Source organism: Oncorhynchus nerka, linkage group LG11, assembly GCF_034236695.1.
Source record: "Oncorhynchus nerka isolate Pitt River linkage group LG11, Oner_Uvic_2.0, whole genome shotgun sequence".
Classification (NCBI taxonomy): Eukaryota; Metazoa; Chordata; class Actinopteri; order Salmoniformes; family Salmonidae; genus Oncorhynchus; species Oncorhynchus nerka.
Genome location: NC_088406.1, coordinates 30664583 through 30687305, shown reverse-complemented (window position 1 = coordinate 30687305; position 22723 = coordinate 30664583). Strand labels below are relative to the sequence as shown.

The 22723-nt window shown below is 42.9% G+C and overlaps 1 protein-coding gene across 1 annotated transcript in view; it reads right to left on the bottom strand.

The window, feature by feature from the left end:
* Nucleotides 1-2943: 2943 nt before the first annotated feature.
* The window catches only part of LOC115136666 (kin of IRRE-like protein 3), a 255613-nt gene continuing 235833 nt past the window's right edge, over nucleotides 2944-22723 (bottom strand). Inside the window, exons 10-16 of the mRNA XM_065024393.1 lie at nucleotides 19190-19290; nucleotides 17412-17610; nucleotides 15808-15915; nucleotides 15416-15499; nucleotides 15019-15128; nucleotides 12746-12832; nucleotides 2944-7303 (exon numbers count right to left, since the gene is read on the bottom strand). Coding sequence (XP_064880465.1) covers nucleotides 6827-7303; nucleotides 12746-12832; nucleotides 15019-15128; nucleotides 15416-15499; nucleotides 15808-15915; nucleotides 17412-17610; nucleotides 19190-19290 — 1166 coding nt within the window. The 3' untranslated portion in view covers nucleotides 2944-6826. The remainder of the gene's footprint in view (nucleotides 7304-12745; nucleotides 12833-15018; nucleotides 15129-15415; nucleotides 15500-15807; nucleotides 15916-17411; nucleotides 17611-19189; nucleotides 19291-22723) is intronic.

The following is a 22723-nucleotide window of genomic DNA, read 5'->3' as shown; positions in this document are numbered from 1 at the left end:
TGATGTAGAGAATAAACCTTTTTCATAGCCTTTCAGGGCTCACAAAGAGAGAGAATGCTGTCTGAATTTCAGGATTTCAAGACTGCAGCTAACACTGTGAGAAGGAGAATTCCTTGGTACACATATGTTATGTCACAGTCGCCTCTTTCTTTCCCTTCCCACATATTTGATCCTTAATGGGAATTCTACATCTGGTCAGATGGTGAGCTGATTGTAATGTTTAAGAGCATTTTTTCCTAACCTGTATTATAATCATACAGCTACTGTATGTAGACAAGCACTCACATCAACACTAACCCTTCTCACAAAGACAAATAAACAAGCACTCACATCAACACTAACCCTTCTCACAAAGACAAATAAACAAGCACTCACATCAACACTAACCCTTCTCACAAAGACAAATAAACAAGCACTCACATCAACACTAACCCTTCTCACAAAGACAAATAAACAAGCACTCACATCAACACTAACCCTTCTCACAAAGACAAATAAACAAGCACTCACATCAACACTAACCCTTCTCACAAAGACAAATAAACAAGCACTCACATCAACACTAACCCTTCTCACAAAGACAAATAAACAAGCACTCACATCAACACTAACCCTTCTCACAAAGACAAATAGACAAGCACTCACATCAACACTAACCCTTCTCACAAAGACAAATAAACAAGCACTCACATCAACACTAACCCTTCTCACAAAGACAAATAAACAAGCACTCACATCAACACTAACCCTTCTCACAAAGACAAATAAACAAGCACTCACATCAACACTAACCCTTCTCACAAAGACAAATAAACAAGCACTCATGATGTTGAAATGAAGACACGTTCAGACAGTTTTATATTTTTTATTATATTTTTATTTTTATTCCCCAAATATACAGAGCAAAAGCATCATAGATTCACAGACCAGTACAGGTAAAATACATTTTTTTTCATATTTTTTCATTTGTTTTAAATACAGAGGGCCACTGCTTGAAAATAGTGGTTTACCCAGTACAATGTTCAATTTCTCTTTACATTACAGTATATACGTTGATGATTCACTTTGTACATTGACTTTTAAAACTTCCATGTCAAAAGCTTTTTGTAGCATGTTATTGAAAGACGAACAAGATATTGATAGGTAGAAATGAAAATGGAGAGTGTTGTGGCATTTACACTGTAAATGTGATTGACTGTCAGTTTTTCCAGTTTGGTTGGCATCTTCTCATGTGCTCGCTCTCTTAGTGTTGGTAAAGACATAATTCATTGCGAGAAACTATACATAACCATAAACAACCATTTTCAGGCAGAGCTACATTATGACAGTGTTAGTGTTAGGCATGATATAATTCTTCATAGATTTTTTATAATATTTAATTCAGACCAAGCAAAGGTCACTGATGCAATATAGCCACTGGGCACAGAAATAATTTCAAAGAGAACTATCCACCAATCGGAGACTAGCTCACCCCTCTCTCCTTTACCTCAGAAACAGCCTTGTGGGATGGGGAAATTGTGGACCAAACAATGGTCATCAACACCACTGAAAAATAGAGGATTTACCTCCCTGTCTCATTGACCCTGGCAAATGGATGTTGTGTTTTATCAGGTAGGTGCAGCAACCCCATGTTATCGTTGTGGGATTATTTATTCATCTGTTTGGCCAAGGCATATTTCTACAGCATGGCAAACAGCAGCAGCTGGTGCCAAACAAACAACCGCCCTCAGGTCAAACATGCAGACTGGTGTATGCGTACCCACATGGGCTTTGATTCCCACTGCAGTGCATGTGACGAGCATGGCACAGGTGATACACAGACTCCCACGGTAGCGAGTTGGAAGTTGGGGGTTGGTAGTAGGGTAGAATGGAGGGAACCCAGTTACCACTCCCTTTTCCCTGGATAAATAACTGCAAGAAACCGGCAAATTCTAATACATTATTTATATGAACAGCATGGCGTTAAATGGAACTGTTCAATTACATGCCATGTCTAAATCTGGCTTCTCCACGGCCTCTGCATGATGAATCAACAACGCTCAGGCTGGGGACAGACAGCCGTTTCAGTATGGAGCGCAGTTCACAGTGCATGTAGACCTATCATCTCATCATATTAACATTTTGTTGTTGTGACAGGTAGGCCTACATTTGCTGCAGCATAGTCTAACCTACAATAATAAAAAGACTGAATGCGCATCTAATTTACCAATCTCCATCTGGCTTTCTGGCTCATCTTATTTTTTTATTGTAAAGAATATATTTTTTTAATTGCAGCTGCTTTTTTAAAACAGCCTATCACTCGAATATCAGCAGTCTTTCTCTTTCTCCGTTAGTTCCATTCAAAATAGATAATCCTGTTCTAGATTGATATATTTTTTTTTACCTTTATTTAACTAGGCAAGTCAGTTAAGAACAAATTCTTGTTTACAATGATGGCCTAGGAACAGTGAGTTCACTGCCTTGTTCAGGGGCAGAATGATTGATTTTTACTTTGTCAGCTTGGGATCTTGCAACCTTTCGGTTACTGGTCCAATGCTCTAACCACTAGGCTACCTGCCACCCCAGATATATATATATAGAGAGATGTCTTAGCCTACCTCTTTCAGGTTATAAATTATATACATCATTAGCCTTATATTTAGCTAGTTAATGATGGGTTATGCATAATAAGCTTCTAACTTACAGCCTCTGTGTCTTGCGCAATACGGACATACCTGTGCTCTGCTGCCCTCTCTCCTTAACTTAAAAAACTCTCCTTAGCTCTTGGAGTCCCATGCAGGAAAAGCAAGACTAGAATAGCTTGCAGGACAAAATAGTTTTTAGCATTTCTTATTCCAATAGACTATTCGAAGAGGGATGTGAGCTCTTGCTTGATGAATGTTAAATACAGCAGCCAATATAACTAATGGGAAGTTTGAAAGAAGAGCAAACGGACGATGATGGTAGGCTATAGCAGTTATTTATTTAGGCCCATAGGCTAACCATTCAATCTTTGTGAAGAGAAGTGAAAGCCTTCTGCATCTCATTTTTGTCCTATATTATTCAAGGGTGTCATCAGAATGATGACAATAAGGACAACAAAAAAAAAATTCATTTAGGCTATCTGTTCAACGCTAGGAAGAAATGAAGCAACAATAGAGAGAGGAAGAGGAGGTAGTCCAATAACATTATGGGAAATATTATGAAAGGTATATAAGCGTTGGCCTACTAATTATACAAATAGGCCCTATTATATTTGAAAATTATAAATAGATTCTAGCCTATACTTGTAACTTTTTAGGCTGTATGTGCTGCACCAGAATCACATTTTCCCTCCTTGCTTTATCATGATTTGAACGATGTACATAATTCTAGTCCATATAATACAGTATAATACAATACAGTACAGTAATACAGTTCACACTCAAAAAGAATAGCCTATTAGAGCTAGTTTAATTTATTTACCCAAGAGAGCATATAGCTAGCTACATCTATGGGCTTTTATGTTTTTCTGTCGTGCATATCATATACTCTATGTATTGGATATCGGCACAATCATTTAGACTTTTTTGGCCTTGGGCTCATTAAATGTATTTAATGTATGGCTCATCAGGCTCAGGTAGCATCAGGATTGAATTTTCGATCAAAGCTCTAGTCAGACATAGGCCAATTTATATGATTTATAATGCTTTTGAATGACACTTCCGGCTTTGGCGGGAAATACTGGGTTACCCGGGAGAAAAGTGATTTATTCTTGGGATGGAACATTTGTAAAATACCGGGAAGATATTCAACCCTAGTTGGTAGAGTGGCATTTCAATTATTAATCCATCCAGTTTGCTGGTCACACAAAGGGAGATGTTATAAAACCTAAAAAACATTGCGTGTTTGGAGTTGCTGCACTGCGGGCCGAGTCAGTTGGTATTATTCTAACCCATCAGTAAGACAATGCTGTATCTGGGAACTGAAGCACATGGAAGAGAGTCTCTTTTCTCTAGGGACATTCTAGCTCCTATCTCACCCCATGAACAGTTCCCGTGCCAAACCCTAGAGCCAAACAGCTTTGACCGTGTGACTGTGCGAGAGAGACTGCCACAAAGAGATTAAAAACTGCTCACACAAATCACTCGTTTGCAAAGACAAGCTTGGTTGGAGATGTCAATGAATGCTGAGAGAGAAAAAAAAGGGACGGATAATTGATTGTCTGTCTGTACAATATTGACGACATAGGGATTTGTTTTGCCCTAATATACTGAAAACTGACTGAGAAAAGAAATAACAGCAAAATTATATACAGAGAGCATTTGAGATTTATATACAGTGTTCTAAGCGGCAAACTGGATTATCAGCATTGAAACAGACCTTTTTGTGTTTAAGCCGCACAATGGGCGCCAATCCATTTGTAAAATTAGAGTCAAACCACCACCACTCAAGTAGAAAAGCCCATTGAAATGCCTTGAATATAATCACATGTAAAGTGCTTACAGCAACAACTTTCTCATTTGTCGTAGGTACTGTCTAACTCTTACACAGGATTTAACATTTTCAGCAAGACAACACAAGTGAAGGACTAGTTAAACATTTGATATCTATTCCATTGGCCGAGTAGTCCCGCAGAGGAAGACTAATGCAAAATGATGAGATAAGAGAGGACTGTTTTAGATTTTTGAAAAACAGGAAATGACATCATCATTGCAACTCGGTGTCCACTGTATTGCGGTAAAACTGGAACGTTGTTTTTCTGGCATTAGGCAACATTTTACCCTTCTCTAATGCTTTATCTAATACCAATCAAACTGATGTTAGAAAGCAGGGTCTGTCTGTCCAGACCTAGAAGCCACCCACAGGCAAACAGCTTTTAGAGACATTTGAAGACTAACTGATGATGTAACATTTGACGTATTTGCGAGGGTAAATTACAGACGAGTAATATAATGTAACTAACTGACACTCCAAGAACTGCGCTTGAGAATTAATGTACATCTGCCGCACCCACTTAAAACCTCCACAATGGAGGACTCGTAAGTCTTGTACTGTATGGTAGCTCAGGCCTGACTGTATGGTGCGTGGTGATATGTAGCGTGGTGGTAAAATGATGTACTGTATATTTTAGTCATTATCACCAACACCACCACATTGATTATCGCATCCAATAGAATGTGCTGTATTAGTTTAACATTACCGTGGTTGGTCTTGTCTAGTGTAGTACTACTTGTCCTGTATGTGACATGTCCTGTGTTCCATGTGACCGTGTTGCCCTCCACAGCAGGCTAGCTAGCAGAGAGGAGGCATTGTGGATCTACCATACAAGTGCTTTTGTCTTTATCAGTGATGGGATTTGTTTCTGTGTTTCCCTAATCTCTCAAATAAAATGACAACAATGATAATGGTGAAGAAAGTGAAATTCCATATCTGGCATGTACAATACACTCACTTAAAACAGTCAGTGTTTATACAGTAGTCTCACAGCAGCCAAATGAACAAAATACCAGAAATCAAAACAACAATTTACATCACATATTCCTATCCATTTCCTTCGATGAGCAGCTTGATCACAGTAGGTATACAGTCTGGATTGACTGAGCTCCAGTATTAACATGGTATTGGGAAAGCCACATGATGAAAAGCTCTGATACACAATGTTTACATTTGGTTCCGCAGGCAGCATCCTATCATGTGGACATGGCTGATGATATAAAGCAGTTAGTATGAGAGACTTCACATTACATGGGTAGGACAGACATTATAGTCAGGCAGCTATGCTCCCCTCCATTTGAGCTGGCATGTTGCCGACAGGTTGACTGAGAAACCAACCCCCTTCTTCTGCTTCTGAATGTAAAAGTTTGTCTTAAGAAATGTCTCTCGGCATTTCAAACAGTCCCACTCAAGGCAAGAAGAAAAAATGGGAACAAACTCTACTCTCATTTTCCAGTCCGAGTCCTCAAAACAAATTAAATCAAGCATCTGAGTAAAAATAAAGAATGCTGAATAAAATATGCGTAATGTACACTGATATTATACCTTTATCTCAGGGTCACAAATTCTGAAACGACTACTCAGGCTTTCCGGTTGAGATCACGGGCCTCCTTATCTGTAGAGTTCTGAGGGCTGGGAACCCCGGGGAAAATACTGCCTTTGGTTAATTGTTTGGCAAGTCTGGACACATTTTGAGAGTCCTACTCCACTTACACAAGGGATGAAGTTGGATCAGCCAAATGTAACATAGAGCGTGTGTGAGGGGAGGCTGGGGGGAAAGGGTATAAGAGAGAGGAGAAGCTTTGACATTTAACACACATTCATAGTTGTGCTTAGAACTATAAGAGAGCAGCAGAATATTGGCTTACACATACAAAGTGATGGGTGACTTTTGCCACCCATAAGAGAGTGGTCCCGCTTTGTTTTAAAGACAACTTGCTAGCCCCCAGCCACAGCGTTTGGTTATTTTGCTAACTTACATGGGAGCCTATTTCCACTATCTATCAGTGCAACAACCACCTCCACACTTGAGTTGTGTCCATGTTGGCAAAAGAGCTCTCTGTGGCACAGCTACTGTATGTTTATGGTTTATGGGGCCTTTATTTACTAAATGAAGAACTGGACAACAGGAGGTGGTTTCTGATGAGCTTAGGATGGGATGTGGGGGGAATGCCAGGTTTTTGAAACACTGGTTGGAACACAGAGAATTATGAACAAGTCCAATGTGAGTTAAAGCCACCTATTTCAAGGCTTCTCACCAACACATCATGTGCTTTGAAACGTAGGTCCCTTTCAGTAAGCTGTATGTTTCCCATAGTTCCAATCCACGGCTGGATACCCCAGGACAGGCAGGCCCTCTCTGGCTGTCAGGTCAGACGTGGGTCTGCATGCGCTTCTGGAGGGGCCGTGTGAGATCTGAGTTCTGGGAGGAGGACTGGGAGTAGTGGGATGAGGAGGAGGCGGAGGCGGAGGCCTTGCTGTCCTTGTCGAACTGCACGTAGCCGTCCTGCTTGCTGTAGCTGCTCACACTGCTGTCGCACTGCGTGTCGATGAAGGAGCTGGAGTCGCTGAGTGATCCTCTCTGGAACTCCCTCTCGCACAGCTCGATGGAGCTGCTGCCCATGCCCAGCACGAAGCGCTGGCTGTAGTCGTACAGACGGTTTGGCCCGGCACCTAGGGTGGAGTAGATGTTGGTGAAGGACATGCCCGTGGGTACCCGCTGCTTGCCCCCGGTGGTGGCAGCGGTGGGATTCCGCATCTCTGTAGTCTGGTTACCTTGAAGGGTGATGGTGGGGGTGGAGTGGTGCTCCTTGAAGGTGTTGACACTGTAGTATCCATTGGTGGGGTCCTTTAGGAGGCAATATGGGAGAGGAGAGAATATAAGAGGAGAGGAGGAGAGGAGATGAGAAAGTTAAAGTAGTTGAATTAGTTTTGTCATTGTCAATTTTGAAAAATTACCCCACTGGGTATGCCTTGTTGGCAAAGCACAATAGACGACAAGAAAATATTTTTCTAAGTGAGGCAGAAGTCTGAAAAGAAGTACATCTCTGGAGGAAAACAGACTAAAGTAAATCATCCCATCGTTTATATGTATTTATTCTTCTCAAAGCTTAAACAGTGTCAAGGTCAAACTGGCTTTAATTACCATTCAAATTGGCATTTAAATAAGGAAACAGGCTGCTGCTGCATGTGTCAGGTCTGAACCAGGAAAAATAGTAGCTAAAGCTCAATATTATGATTTTGTCTTCTTTTGCATAAACCTCTACAATCATGTTACTTGCTAATTAACAGGCCTTGATGATTCAGTTTGGCAGCCAACAAGTCCTCCCAAAGTTCACTAATACCCCAGTTTAATTGGGCCCAAAACGGTTTGTGAAAACAAAGTCTTGAATTTGATGTATGCAAAATAAATGACTTGTGTGGAGCCATGGCTGCCGTGCCAAGGTTGCTATTGTCACACAGCTCCTGGCTCTTGCCTCGATGATGCTGTTGCTAAGAAGCAGCCGTGACAAGGCTGTGAGAATGAACGTGAATGTCAAACCCAACGAGCACAATGCGCCATGGTTGCAGTGCCGAGGTTGCTGTTGTCACACAGCTCCTGGCTCTTGCCTCGACGATGCTGTTGCTAAGAAGCAGCCGTGACAAGGCTGTGAGAATGAACGTGAATGTCAAACCCAACGAGAACAATGCTGGATCCCAGAGGAGCCATGCTAATCATGGCGAAATGGCACAGCTATGACAACCTGAGAGAATCCTCATTATGAGTGTCATTATCAGACTTTGTGTCCCCCCTTATCTGGTGTCTGGTTCCCGGTGATCTCCTCCCATACACACACTCATCAGTGTGGATCAAAAGAGCCAGGTCCAATGGGAACAGGTATGCAGACAGAACACCAGATGAATACTCTTGTGTACTGGGTGAACAATCATCTGTACAATGGCATAAATAAACAGGACCACAATTTTGTTTTCAGCTCCTGATTCGTTTTTGCGTTTGTGGGGTGAGCCTGAATTGGACATCACCCATAGTAAGTTGTTTGTTCCACAGTCTAATGATATTATCTGTGTGTCTCGTTTGAAGGAGGTTCTTATTTCAATATTTATTTCTTCAGAAGGATTATGCCATATCTCCCACACTGTAGATGTGCTAAACTCTGCATGCAGAGTGAGGTAATGATGAAGTGAACAGCACAGTGCTAGTCTAATTGAGGAATTTGCATATCTGAGAACCAGGGGGCCTCTTGTTAAAAGACCCCATACTGACTCTTTGCCTGTCTGTTTTAACTATAACTTCCGCAACTGCCTTATATTCCACTCCAAGTGAGTGTTTATGTTGAAATAACAGGAACTGGTGTCATGCGTGAGAAGGGTCTGGAACAAAAGCAGTGCAAAGACTGCTCATTATCAACATAGAAAGGTACAGGATAGCCACCTATTATTCAGAGGGAACGTTAATACCTGTTGCTTGTACAGTAGGTCCAGACAGGTATAGTGTGCTGGATTTTGTGAGTCTGTTATAGTGCTATTAACATACAGTAATATATCTGTTGTCACAGTGTTGACAAATTAAAAGCTTCCTTTGCGAGGCACAGACTCACCAAGTCCTCCAAACTGTACCTAAAGTATCAGTAATGGGGCTTCTCTGGCGTAACAAGTATTGTTGATTGAGCATACTGCAATTCTAGCACTTAATTTTTGTCACATTAAGAGCTCTTTCATTACAGTGAAAATATGAGGAAGGCAATTAACACGTTCTATCATAAATTATTGGTTTTGGTTGAATACAATGGCTCTGGAAATTTATTTTCACTTTTAAGTGATTTGATTGCAGAAATGGTGAACTCTCATTACGAAAGTTTAACACTGATTCTGCTTTGCCGAAGTGTGACTAATGAATATTACAATGTATCATACGATTCTCTATCTGGTGAAGAAAAACGTTCTGAAATTATTTTTCCAAACCATTCATCAGTGATTACAAATTTCATTTTACAATGCACATACATACAGTTGAAGTCGGAAGTTTACATACACCTTAGCCAAATACATTTAAACTCAGTTTTTCTCAATTCGTGACATTTAATCCTAGTAAAAATTCCCTGACTTAGGTCAGTCAGGATCACCACTTTATTTTAAGAATGTGAAATGTCAGAATAATAGTAGAGAGAATGATTTATATCAGCTTTTATTGATTTTATCACATTCCCAGTGGTTCATAAGTTTACATACACTCAATTAGTATTTGGTAGCATTGCCTTTAAATTGTTTAACTTGGGTCAAACATTTTGGGTAGCTGGGTGAATAGGTTGGGTGAATTTTGGCCCATTCCTCCAGACAGAGCTGGTGTAACTGAGTCAGGTTTGTAGACCTCCTTGCTCATACACTCTTTTTCAGTTCTGCCCACACATTTTCTATAGGATTGAGGTCAGGGCTTTGTGATGGCCACTCCAATACCTTGACTTTGTTGTCCTTAAGCCATTTTGTCACAACTTTGGAAGTCTGCTTGGGGTCACTGTCCATTTGGAAGACACATTTGCAACCAAGCTTTAACTTCCTGACTTATGTCTTGAGCTGTTGCTTCAATATATCTCAAAAGTTTTCTTTCCTCATGATGCCATCTATTTTGTGAAGTGCACCAGTCCCTCCTGCAGCAAAGCAAATCAAATCAAATCTTATTTGTCACATACACATGGTTAGCATATGTTAATGTCAGTGTAGCGAAATGCTTGTGCTTCTAGATCCGACCGTGCAGTAATATCTAACAAGTAATCTAACCATTTCACAACAACTACCTTATACACACAAGTGTAAAGGAATGAATAAGAATACGTACATACAAATATATGGATGAGCGATGGCGGAACGGCATGGGCAAGATGCAGTAGATGGTATAGAGTACAGTATATACAGTACATATGGGATCAGTAATGTAGGGTATGTAAACATTATAAAGTGGCATCGTTTAAAGTGGCTAGTGATACATTTATTAATCCAATTTTTTATTACTAAAGTGGCTAGAGATTTGAGTCAGTATGTTGGCAGCAGCCACTCAATGTTAGTGATGGCTGTTTAAAAGTCTGATTGATGTCCTTGAGATAGAAGCTGTTTTTCAGGCTCTCGGTCCCAGCTTTGATGCACCTGTACTGACCTCGCCTTCTGGATGACAGCGGGGTGAACAGGCATTGGCTCGGGTGGTTGTTGTCCTTGATGTTCTTTTTGGCCTTCCTTTGACATCGGGTGGTGTAGGTGTCCTGAAGGGCAGGTAGTTTGCCCCCGGTGATGCGTTGTGCAGACCTCACTACCCTCTGGAGAGCCTTACGGTTGGGGGCGGAGCAGTTGCCGTACCAGGCGGTGATACAGCCCGACAGGATGCTCTCAATTGTGCATCAGTAAAAGTTTGTGAGCGTTTTTGGTGACAAGCCAAATTTCTTCAGCCTCCTGAGGTTGAAGAGGCGCTGCTGCACCTTCTTCACCACACTGTCTGTGTGGGTGGACCATTTCAGTTTGCCTGTGATGTATACGCCGAGGAACTTAAAACTTTACATCTTCTCCACTACTGTCCCGTCAATGTGGATGTGGGGCTGCTCCCTCTGCTGTTTCCTGAAGTCCATGATCATCTCCTTTGTTTTGTTGACATTGAGTGTGAGGTTGTTTTCCTGACACCACACTCCGAGGGCCCTCACCTCCTCCCTGTAGGCCGTCTCATCGTTGTTGGTAATCAAGCCTACCACTGTAGTGTCGTCTGCAAACTTGATGATTGAGTTGGAGGCGTGCATCGTCACGCAGTCATGGGTGAACAGGGAGTACAGGAGAGGGCTGAGAACGCACCCTTGTGGGGCCCCAATGTTGAGGCTCAGCGGGGTGGAGATGTTGTTTCCTACCCTCACCACCTGGGGGCAGCCCATCGGGAAGTCCAGGACCCAGTTGCACAGGGCGGGGTCGAGACCCAGGGTTTTGAGCTTAATGATGAGTTTGGAGGGTACTATGGTGTTAAATGCTGATTTGTCATCGATGAACAGCATTCTTACATAGGTATTCGTGTTGTCCAGATCGGTTAGGGCAGTGTGCAGTGTGATTGCGATTGTGTCGTCTGTGGAACTATTGGGGCGGTAAGCATTGGATGGTGTTTTTCGGCTTGCAAGCCTCCCCCTTTTTCCTCCAAACATAACAATGATCATTATGGCAAAACAATTATATTTTTGATTCATCAGATCAGAGGACATTGCTCCAGAAAGTACGATCTTTGTCCCCATGTGCAGTTGCAAACCGTCTTACTTTTTTATGGCGGTTTTGGAGCAGTGGCTTCTTCCTTGCTGATTGGCCTTTCAGGTTATGTCGATATAGGACTCATTTGACTATTGATTTAGATACTTTTGTACCTGTTAACTCCAGCATCTTCACAAGGTCCTTTGCTATTGTTCTGGGATTGATATGCACTTTTCGCACCAAAGTACGTTAATCTCTAGGAGACAGAACGTGTCTCATTCCTGAGCGGTATGACGGCTGCATGGTCCCATGGTGTTCATACTTGTGTACTATTGTTTGTACAGATGAACATGGTCTTGGCTGATTTCTTTTGATTTTCCCATGATGTTAAGCAAAGAGGCATTGAGTTTGAAGGTAGGCCTTGAAATACATTGACAGGCACACCTCCAATTTACTCAAATGATGTCAATTAGCCTATCAGAAGCTTCTAAAGCCATGACATCATTTTCTGGAATTTTCCAAGCTATTTAATGGCACAGTCATCTTAGTTTATGTAAAATGCTGACCCACTGGAATTGTGATACAGTGAATGATAAGTGAAATAATCTTTCTGTTAATTAACAATTGTTGGAAACATGACATGTGTCATGCACAAAGTAGATGTCCTAAACGACTTGCCAAAACTATTGTTTGTTAACAAGAAATGTGTGGAGTGTTTGAAAAACTAGTTTTAATGACTCCAACCTAAGTGTATGTAAACTTTCGACTTCAATTTAGCTTTATGCTTGCTGTATGGTTTTCATTCAAAGTTATTGGTAACTGGTAATGCCAGTGTACTCTGCATTCTAAGACATGGCTCCTGAACCCCTACACATTCTGATTCCTAATACACCACCTTGGTTGACCCCTTAATTCATCAAATGAAACTTTAATCAGATACATTTGACCCCTGGCTTTATTTAGCCAATGTGGAAGGAAATGGTCCTGTTGAAGATCAACCTCTTGCCTGCCTCCTCCCGTCTTTCTCCTTCTCCACCTCTATCTCCTTCCATCCCCCCTCCATCATCCATGTTCATGGACCTACCTTGATATGCTGGTACTCTTTCTCATCCTCTTGCAGCACCTCTAGCTGCTTCAGCACTGACTCCTGCTGGAACTCCCCGCGTTCTACCTGCATATAGACATCATAACCGCCATCGATAAGAGACATTACTGTGCAGCCGTATTCATCGACCTGGCCAAGGCTTTCGACTCAGTCAATCGCAACATTACTATTGGCAGACTAGACAGCCTTGGTTTCTCAAATGATTGCCTCGCCTGGTTTACCAACTACTTCTCTGATAGAGTTCAGTGTGTCAAATCGGAGGGACTGTTGTCCGGACCTCTGACAGTCTCTATGGGTGTGCCACAGGGTTCAATTCTCGAGCCGACTCTCTTTTCTATAAACATCAATGATGTTGCTCTTGCTGCTGGTGATTCTCTGATCCACCTCTACGCAGACAACACCATTCTGTATACTTCTGGCCCCTCCTTGGACACTGTGTTAACTAACCTTCAGACGAGCTTCAATGACATACAACTCTCCTTCCATGGCCTCCAACTGCTCTTAAACGCAAGTAAAACTAAATGCATGCTATTCAATCGATCACTGCCCCCACCTGCTCGCCCATCCAACGTCACTACTCTGGATGGCTCGGACTTAGAATACGTGGACAACTACAATACCTGGGTTTCTGGTTAGACTGTAAACTCTCCTTCCAGACTCACATTAAGCATCTCCAATTCAAAATTAAATCTAGAATCAGCTTCCTATATCGCAAAAAAGCATCCTTCACTCATGCTGCCAAAGATACCCTCGTAAAACTGACCATCCTACCGATCCTCGACTTCGGTGATGTCATCTATAAAATAGCCTCCAACACTCTACTCAACAAACTGGATGCAGTCTATCACAGTGACATCCGTTTTGTCACCAAAGCCCCATATACTACCCACCATTGCGACCTGTATGCTCTCATTGGTTGGCCCTCGCTTCATACTCGTCGCCAAACCTACTGGCTACAGGTTATCTACAAGTCTCTGCTAGGTAAAGCCCCGCCTTATCTCAGCTCACTGGTCACTATAGCAGCACCCACTCGTAGCACGCGCTCCAGCAGGTATATCTCTCTGGTCACCCCCAAAGCCAATTCCTCCTCTTTCCTTCCAGTTCTCTGCTGCCCATGACTGGAACGAATTGCAAAAATCTCTGAAGCTGGAGACTCACATCTCCCTCACTAAGCACCAGCTGTCAGAGCAGCTCATAGATCTCTGCACCTGTACATAGCCCATCTGTAAACAGCCCATCTATCTACCTACCTCATCCCCATACTGGTATTTATTTATTAATTTTGCTCCTTTGCACCCCAGTATCTCAACCTGCACATTCATCTTCTGCACTGGGTAGATTGCCAGTGTTTAATTGCTATATTGTAATTACTTCGCCACCATGGCCTATTTATTTCCTTAACTTACCTCATTTGCACTCACTGTATATAGACTTTTTGTTTTCTTTTGTACTACTGTATTATTGACTGTATGTTTTGTTTATTCCATGTGTAACTCTGTGTTGTTGTATGTGTCGAAATGCTACCCTTTATCTTGGCCAGGTCGCAGTTGCAAATAAGAACTTATTCTCAACTAGCCTACCTGGTTAAATAAAGGTGAAATAAATAAATAAATAAAATAGGCAAGGCACGTTTAGAAATATGATGTTATCATAACAGTCAGCATGCAGGGATATCACTTTCGAAAAATTCGGAAAATAATTTTCAGACACATTTCAACTTCACTCGGGCGCGTAACTATAAATAATGTATCCATGAATCTCATTAGAGAAATGCAGATATGTACAGTATCATATGCAGACCCATGAACTCCCATGAAGTGTTAATAATATAATCAAAGCCCCTTGCTGAAACCATAGCCCTGCTCTCCTGGGCCTTTTCAAAGCGCAGAACTTATTTCATTCCAAAAAATGAGGCAGGGTTTTTTAATAGACAGACATAGGGCACAATTAAAAAAGCTACGCCTTACTGTGGCCTTTTCCCTCACAGGGAGAAACAACGTGGGCCAGTTCTCTAGATATAGGCCAACACAGTGCATTGATCACAGCGAATATACAGTACATCTACACACCTCAGTGCTGTTCCATTATTCAGCAGGTTGCTTTTGTGCCCTAGTGAAGTGCTATTAATGCTATCCCAGAGATAATTAGCATTCATTATCTGTGAGTATAAAGAGGGCTGGAGGGGATAGGGTTTTCTGTTGTTTTCACCTTGGGTACAGAAGTGGAAATGGTGGTAAGACACTCACACTCACCATCAGTTGCTTCATGGCGGTGTGCTCCTCATTTTCCCGTGCCGCGTTGTGGTCTTTGTGTACAATCTCCACTCGGATGTCGTTCTTGGCCGACACCACCCCTTTCAGATCTGTTGGAAACAATAGTAAGTTACAGCTCAAGATGCTGAGACACACAATATTCACAGAGACATTGCACTTCCCCCAATAACTTCAATACACTGGACTTCAAATCTTCTTGGCATGGCTTTTGAAAGTAGTGTCCCCTTCCCCAACAGTACAGAGCAAGAGATTACATTTCTTTTGTTTTGTTGTCAAGATAAGATTATTTCCTACGTACATAAGCACATCTCACACTGGCCTTGCGGTGGCTCATTTAGAACAATGCGGTTCATACTATCATATAACAAAGTCTTACTTTCTGTCTTAATTTTGCTTGCAAGTTCTCGCTGGTGAGTACAGATGGAGACGGGTAGTGAGGGCATTACCAGGTGCGCTTCCTCTGTGGTATACAACAACAACATGCTGAATGCTAGTAAAAAGTCCCACACAGGGACTCACGCACGCAGCATCACAGTTTTGGAAAAGCGCAATGGCTGACTGTTTCTAACCTGAGGCACTGTTAGGGATGGAGTTTTGAATTTGAACGTTAGACAGGATGGAAGTAGCTGTAGCTAGTAATAATAGTCAGGTAAGTTATACTGCTCAATTATGAGACATGAGCCCTCACACCCTGTCTATCTCTTGCTGAGGACCATGCCTCATTTTGCTTTGGCATGCAGTGGGTGGCACAGGTACGGGGATACGTACTTCTCTGAGAGCGAGTACAGCAGAAAGCTCCGATGGTCCCTATCAGGACGATGAAAGCCACCAAGGCCCCAACTGCCACCCCGATGATGACCGCCACCGGGAGAGACTCTGTGGACATCAAAACATTCCCTTCTACAATAACACATTGCAAATACAACCAGTATACTGCACACATATAAAGTATACATAGATACAAACATATAAAACAAGGACCAAAGTTCAAACAATTACATTGTAAAATAATAAAGACATTACTTAGTTTTACAAATACACACATCTCAATAACATATTAATAATAAATATTTTCCCAAATGTTTTGATGGCCAACATAAAAAATATCTATATAAGGTTGATAGAAAACATGATTTGTATTTTAACATATTTCTTATTACAGTGCTGATTCCTTCCAATGACATTTAATTCATACTCACAAAAGTGGCTGACAGTTTTTTAATTGAGTGGATAAATAGCAACAGGGCTGTAAATTGAGTCAGCCTAATCCTTAAAGGAATTATTTGAGATTTTGGCAATAAAGCCATTTATCTACTTCCCCAGTGTCAGATGAATTTGTATGTCTCTCCGTGGTTTGAAGAAAGAAGCGAAATTACTAACTAGCGTTAGCGCAATGACTGGAAATCTATGGGAACAGTATGCTCCTGTAGATTTCAGTCATTGTACATTGGCTCGCAAAACTACCTCTAACTTCCTTCATACTGGACAGAGACATACAAATGGTATCTATGAATTCATCAGACTCTGGAGAAATAGATAAAGGACTTTATTGTCAACATCTCAAAGTATCCCTTTAAAGTATCTATGCGTGGTCTGATTTCACTGTTATAATGAAGACTTAGACATCCACCTACATTAATTACCTCCCCACACTTTAAACAAACGCAACACAATAGATAGCCTTTTCCCCAGAATTGACGTCTATTTCATTTCTTAATTAATCAATGTCCCTTTCATATAAGCCAGCAATACAGTATAATTTATGGGGAGTGAACAAAAACAAAACTTCCCCATTGAAAAGACAGAGCAACACGTCCAGCTATGAAACCCAGCCAATAATGTAATAATAAAGCATTGGTATAAACAAAGCCATAGTGGAATATTTGTGTTGTCGTGTGGTATGACTACTGATCTGGTGTGCCTACTATGAATCTGAACATGAGTTGAACAATATCTTTTAACTAGCTAATTAGCTACAAATTACTCACACTGTGACTGAATCTACAATATGAGTGCAGTAACTACAAATGCATTGGCTGTTTATTTCATGCTGTATCTGTCCCATTTCAACAGTCTGGGTCATCCTACTGTTCTAAAGTGAAATAATGTGAAGTGTTGATAAATCAGACACCACAAAAATGTCACTCAAATGAGATAGGTGTTGTCAGCACCTAAACACTGTATGGTGCATCGGGGTTCATTGTGGTTTGTGGCTGATAATGACAATGGTTGGTTCAACACTTGTAAACCTATCAAATCCACTGACACACAGCCTCTCTAGTTGACACACGCATTCTCTACACTACACTAGAACCACGGCCACCACAGTGTTGAAGTAGAGAAGGTGGAACCTGTTGAACCTTGGCTCCCACCTTGTTCCTTGAGACGGATGATCTCCGTGTCAGACCCAAAGCTGTTCCAGGCTGTGCAGTTGTAGATGGTCTGGAAGTCTGCAGGGACGATGTTACTCATGGTCAGAGTAGAGATGACTCCTTCTTCGGTGCTGACCGTCTCCACTGTGTAACGGCCAGATGTCCCTGACTCCAGCACTGTCTCCTTCCATGACCAGGCCTGTAAGGGAATCACAAGGTAAACATGAGGGGGGAGGAGTTCCCCATATTTCACTGGGTGATCTGAAGCAAGAAGTACTGCTCTAATACCCGTTCTTGTAGGTTCATGCTCTACAACATCCGCAGAGTACGACCCTGCCTCACACAGGAAGCAGCGCAGGTCCTAATCCAGGCACTTGTCATCTCCCGTCTGGATTACTGCAACTCGCTGTTGGCTGGGCTCCCTGCCTGTGCCATTAAACCCCTACAACTCATCCAGAACGCCGCAGCCCGTCTGGTGTTCAACCTTCCCAAGTTCTCTCACGTCACCCCGCTCCTCCGCTCTCTCCACTGGCTTCCAGTTGAAGCTCGCATCCGCTACAAGACCATGGTGCTTGCCTACGGAGCTGTGAGGGGAACGGCACCTCAGTACCTCCAGGCTCTGATCAGGCCCTACACCCAAACAAGGGCACTGCGTTCATCCACCTCTGGCCTGCTCGCCTCCCTACCACTGAGGAAGTACAGTTCCCGCGCAGCCCAGTCAAAACTGTTCGCTGCTCTGGCCCCCCAATGGTGGAACAAACTCCCTCACGACGCCAGGACAGCGGAGTCAATCACCACCTTCCGGAGACACCTGAAACCCCACCTCTTTCAGGAATACCTAGGATAGGATAAAGTAATCCTTCTCACCCCCTCCCCCCTTAAAAGATTTAGATGCACTATTGTAAAGTGGCTGTTCCACTGGATGTCTTAAGGTGAACGCACCAATTTGTAAGTCGCTCTGGATAAGAGCGTCTGCTAAATGACTTAAATGTAAATGTAAATGTAATTGACAACAATTGCTTGCTGACAAATAAGAAGAATTGCAAGCACTTTTCTGGTGGTTAAAACATATTCATAAGCATGGAAGCAAAATTACTTTCACATTTATGTTGGATAAATATTCATGCTACCTCTTTAGACCCTCCCATCAAATCAACAGCATTTTAATTATGCAGCAAGTTAATGCCAATTATCAACACACAAAACATTCATTTGTAGATTGCAATTATGCCAAAACACACACACTCACATGTGTACACACACACACACACACACACACACACACACACACACACACACACACACACACACACACACACACACACACACACACACACACACACACACACACACACACACACACACACACACACACACACACACACACACACACACACACACACACACACACACAGTTAATGGAACAAGAGAGGGCTCTGAGAGAGTAGGCTGTTTATCTAAGGGCCATAAATCTTAATGGGATCTGTGCTAACAGAGCATCAGCATGCATTACATTAGAAATTAAGGGTGTAAGCTTTCCATGCTTCATGCCCTCCCATTCATACAAAATCAAGCAGTTAGAATATTATTATATTCATTAAACTGATATCTTTCTCAGTTGTATTGCATGTTAACTTGATGGTTTAATGAAATGCTGATAATGCAACAGTAGCCCTGTCAGGGAAACATGGCTGTAATGAGACCCATATACCATGCAATGCTGTGGCCAGTAGAGATAAGTAAAATAGATAGATATTGAAGGAAGTGGTGTTACTCACAATGCGGTCTGGAGGTGGAGTGCTCCGGATGAAGCACTTGATCTCGCCCTTCTCCCCATGGAGAGCCTGATGGGTCTGGGTACTAGAGATGGTGGGTGGGCCTGTAGAGAGGGCACAGAGGAGAACATATCAACACTGTACCATGAAGGCCTGTAGAGAGGGCACAGAGGAGAACATATCAACACTGTACCATGAAGGCCTGTAGAGAGGGCACAGAGGAGAACATATCAACAATGTACCATGAAGGCCTATAGAGAGGGCACAGAGGAGAACATATCAACACTGTACCATGAAGGCCTATAGAGAGGGCACAGAGGAGAACATATCAACACTGTACCATGAAGGCATATAGAGAGGGCACAGAGGAGAACATATCAACACTGTACCATGAAGGCCTATAGAGAGGGCACAGAGGAGAACATATCAACACTGTACCATGAAGGCCTATAGAGAGGGCACAGAGGAGAACATATCAACACTGTACCATGAAGGCCTATAGAGAAGGCACAGAGGAGAACATATTAACACTGTACCATGAAGGCCTGTAGAGAGGGCACAGAGGAGAACATATCAACACTGTACCATGAAGGCCTGTAGAGAGGGCACAGAGGAGAACATATCAACACTGTACCATGAAGGCCTATAGAGAGGGCACAGAGGAGAACATATCAACACTGTACCATGAAGGCCTATAGAGAGGGCACAGAGGAGAACATATCAACACTGTACCATGAAGGCCTATAGAGAGGGCACAGAGGAGAACATATCAACACTGTACCATGAAGGCCTGTAGAGAGGGCACAGAGGAGAACATATCAACAATGTACCATGAAGGCCTATAGAGAGGGCACAGAGGAGAACATATCAACACTGTACCATGAAGGTCTATAGAGAGGGCACAGAGGAGAACATATCAACACTGTACCATGAAGGCCTGTAGAGAGGGCACAGAGGAGAACATATCAACACTGTACCATGAAGGTCTACAGAGAGGGCACAGAGGAGAACATATCAACACTGTACCATGAAGGCCTATAGAGAGGGCACAGAGGAGAACATATCAACACTGTACCATGAAGGCCTGTAGAGAGGGCACAGAGGAGAACATATCAACACTGTACCATGAAGGCCTGTAGAGAGGGCACAGAGGAGAACATATCAACACTGTACCATGAAGGCCTGTAGAGAGGGCACAGAGGAGAACATATCAACACTGTACCATGAAGGTCTACAGAGAGGGCACAGAGGAGAACATATCAACACTGTACCATGAAGGCCTATAGAGAGGGCACAGAGGAGAACATATCAACACTGTACCATGAAGGTCTATAGAGAGGGCACAGAGGAGAACATATCAACACTGTACCATGAAGGCCTATAGAGAGGGCACAGAGGAGAACATATCAACACTGTACCATGAAGGCCTATAGAGAGGGCACAGAGGAGAACATATCAACACTGTACCATGAAGGCCTATAGAGAGGGCACAGAGGAGAACATATCAACACTGTACCATGAAGGCCTATAGAGAGGGCACAGAGGAGAACATATCAACACTGTACCATGAAGGCCTATAGAGAGGGCACAGAGGAGAACATATCAACACTGTACCATGAAGGCCTGTAGAGAGGGCACAGAGGAGGCCTGAATAGAGAGGGCACAGAGGAGAACATATCAACACTGTACCATGAAGGCCTGTAGAGAGGGCACAGAGGAGAATATATCAACACTGTACCATGAAGGCCTATAGAGAGGGCACAGAGGAGAACATATCAACACTGTACCATGAAGGCCTGTAGAGAGGGCACAGAGGAGAACATATCAACACTGTACCATGAAGGCCTATAGAGAGGGCACAGAGGAGAACATATCAACACTGTACCATGAAGGCCTGTAGAGAGGGCACAGAGGAGAACATATCAACACTGTACCATGAAGGCCTATAGAGAGGGCACAGAGGAGAACATATCAACACTGTACCATGAAGGCCTGTAGAGAGGGCACAGAGGAGAACATATCAACACTGTACCATGAAGGCCTATAGAGAGGGCACAGAGGAGAACATATCAACACTGTACCATGAAGGCCTATAGAGAGGGCACAGAGGAGAACATATCAACACTGTACCATGAAGGCCTATAGAGAGGGCACAGAGGAGAACATATCAACACTGTACCATGAAGGCCTATAGAGAGGGCACAGAAGAGAACATATCAACACTGTACCATGAAGGCCTATAGAGAGGGCACAGAAGAGAACATATCAACACTGTACCATGAAGGCCTGTAGAGAGGGCACAGAGGAGAACATATCAACACTGTACCATGAAGGCCTATAGAGAGGGCACAGAAGAGAACATATCAACACTGTACCATGAAGGCCTGTAGAGAGGGCACAGAGGAGAACATATCAACACTGTACCATGAAGGCCTGTAGAGAGGGCACAGAGGAGAACATATCAACACTGTACCATGAAGGCCTATAGAGAGGGCACAGAGGAGAACATATCAACACTGTACCATGAAGGCCTATAGAGAGGGCACAGAGGAGAACATATCAACACTGTACCATGAAGGCCTATAGAGAGGGCACAGAGGAGAACATATCAACACTGTACCATGAAGGCCTAGAGAGGGCACAGAGGAGAACATATCAACACTGCACAGAGGAGAACATATCAACACTGTACCATGAAGGCCTATAGAGAGGGCACAGAGGAGAACATATCAACACTGTACCATGAAGGCCTGTAGAGAGGGCACAGAGGAGAACATATCAACACTGTACCATGAAGGCCTATAGAGAGGGCACAGAGGAGAACATATCAACACTGTACCATGAAGGCCTATAGAGAGGGCACAGAGGAGAACATATCAACACTGTACCATGAAGGCCTATAGAGAGGGCACAGAGGAGAACATATCAACACTGTACCATGAAGGCCTGTAGAGAGGGCACAGAGGAGAACATATCAACACTGTACCATGAAGGCCTGTAGAGAGGGCACAGAGGAGAACATATCAACACTGTACCATGAAGGCCTATAGAGAGGGCACAGAGGAGAACATATCAACACTGTACCATGAAGGCCTGTAGAGAGGGCACAGAGGAGAACATATCAACACTGTACCATGAAGGCCTGTAGAGAGGGCACAGAGGAGAACATATCAACACTGTACCATGAAGGCCTGTAGAGAGGGCACAGAGGAGAACATATCAACACTGTACCATGAAGGCCTATAGAGAGGGCACAGAGGAGAACATATCAACACTGTACCATGAAGGCCTATAGAGAGGGCACAGAGGAGAACATATCAACACTGTACCATGAGAGGCCTGTACCATGAAGAGAGGGCACAGAGGAGAACATATCAACACTGTACCATGAAGGCCTATAGAGAGGGCACAGAGGAGAACATATCAACACTGTACCATGAAGGCCTGTAGAGAGGGCACAGAGGAGAACATATCAACACTGTACCATGAAGGCCTATAGAGAGGGCACAGAGGAGAACATATCAACACTGTACCATG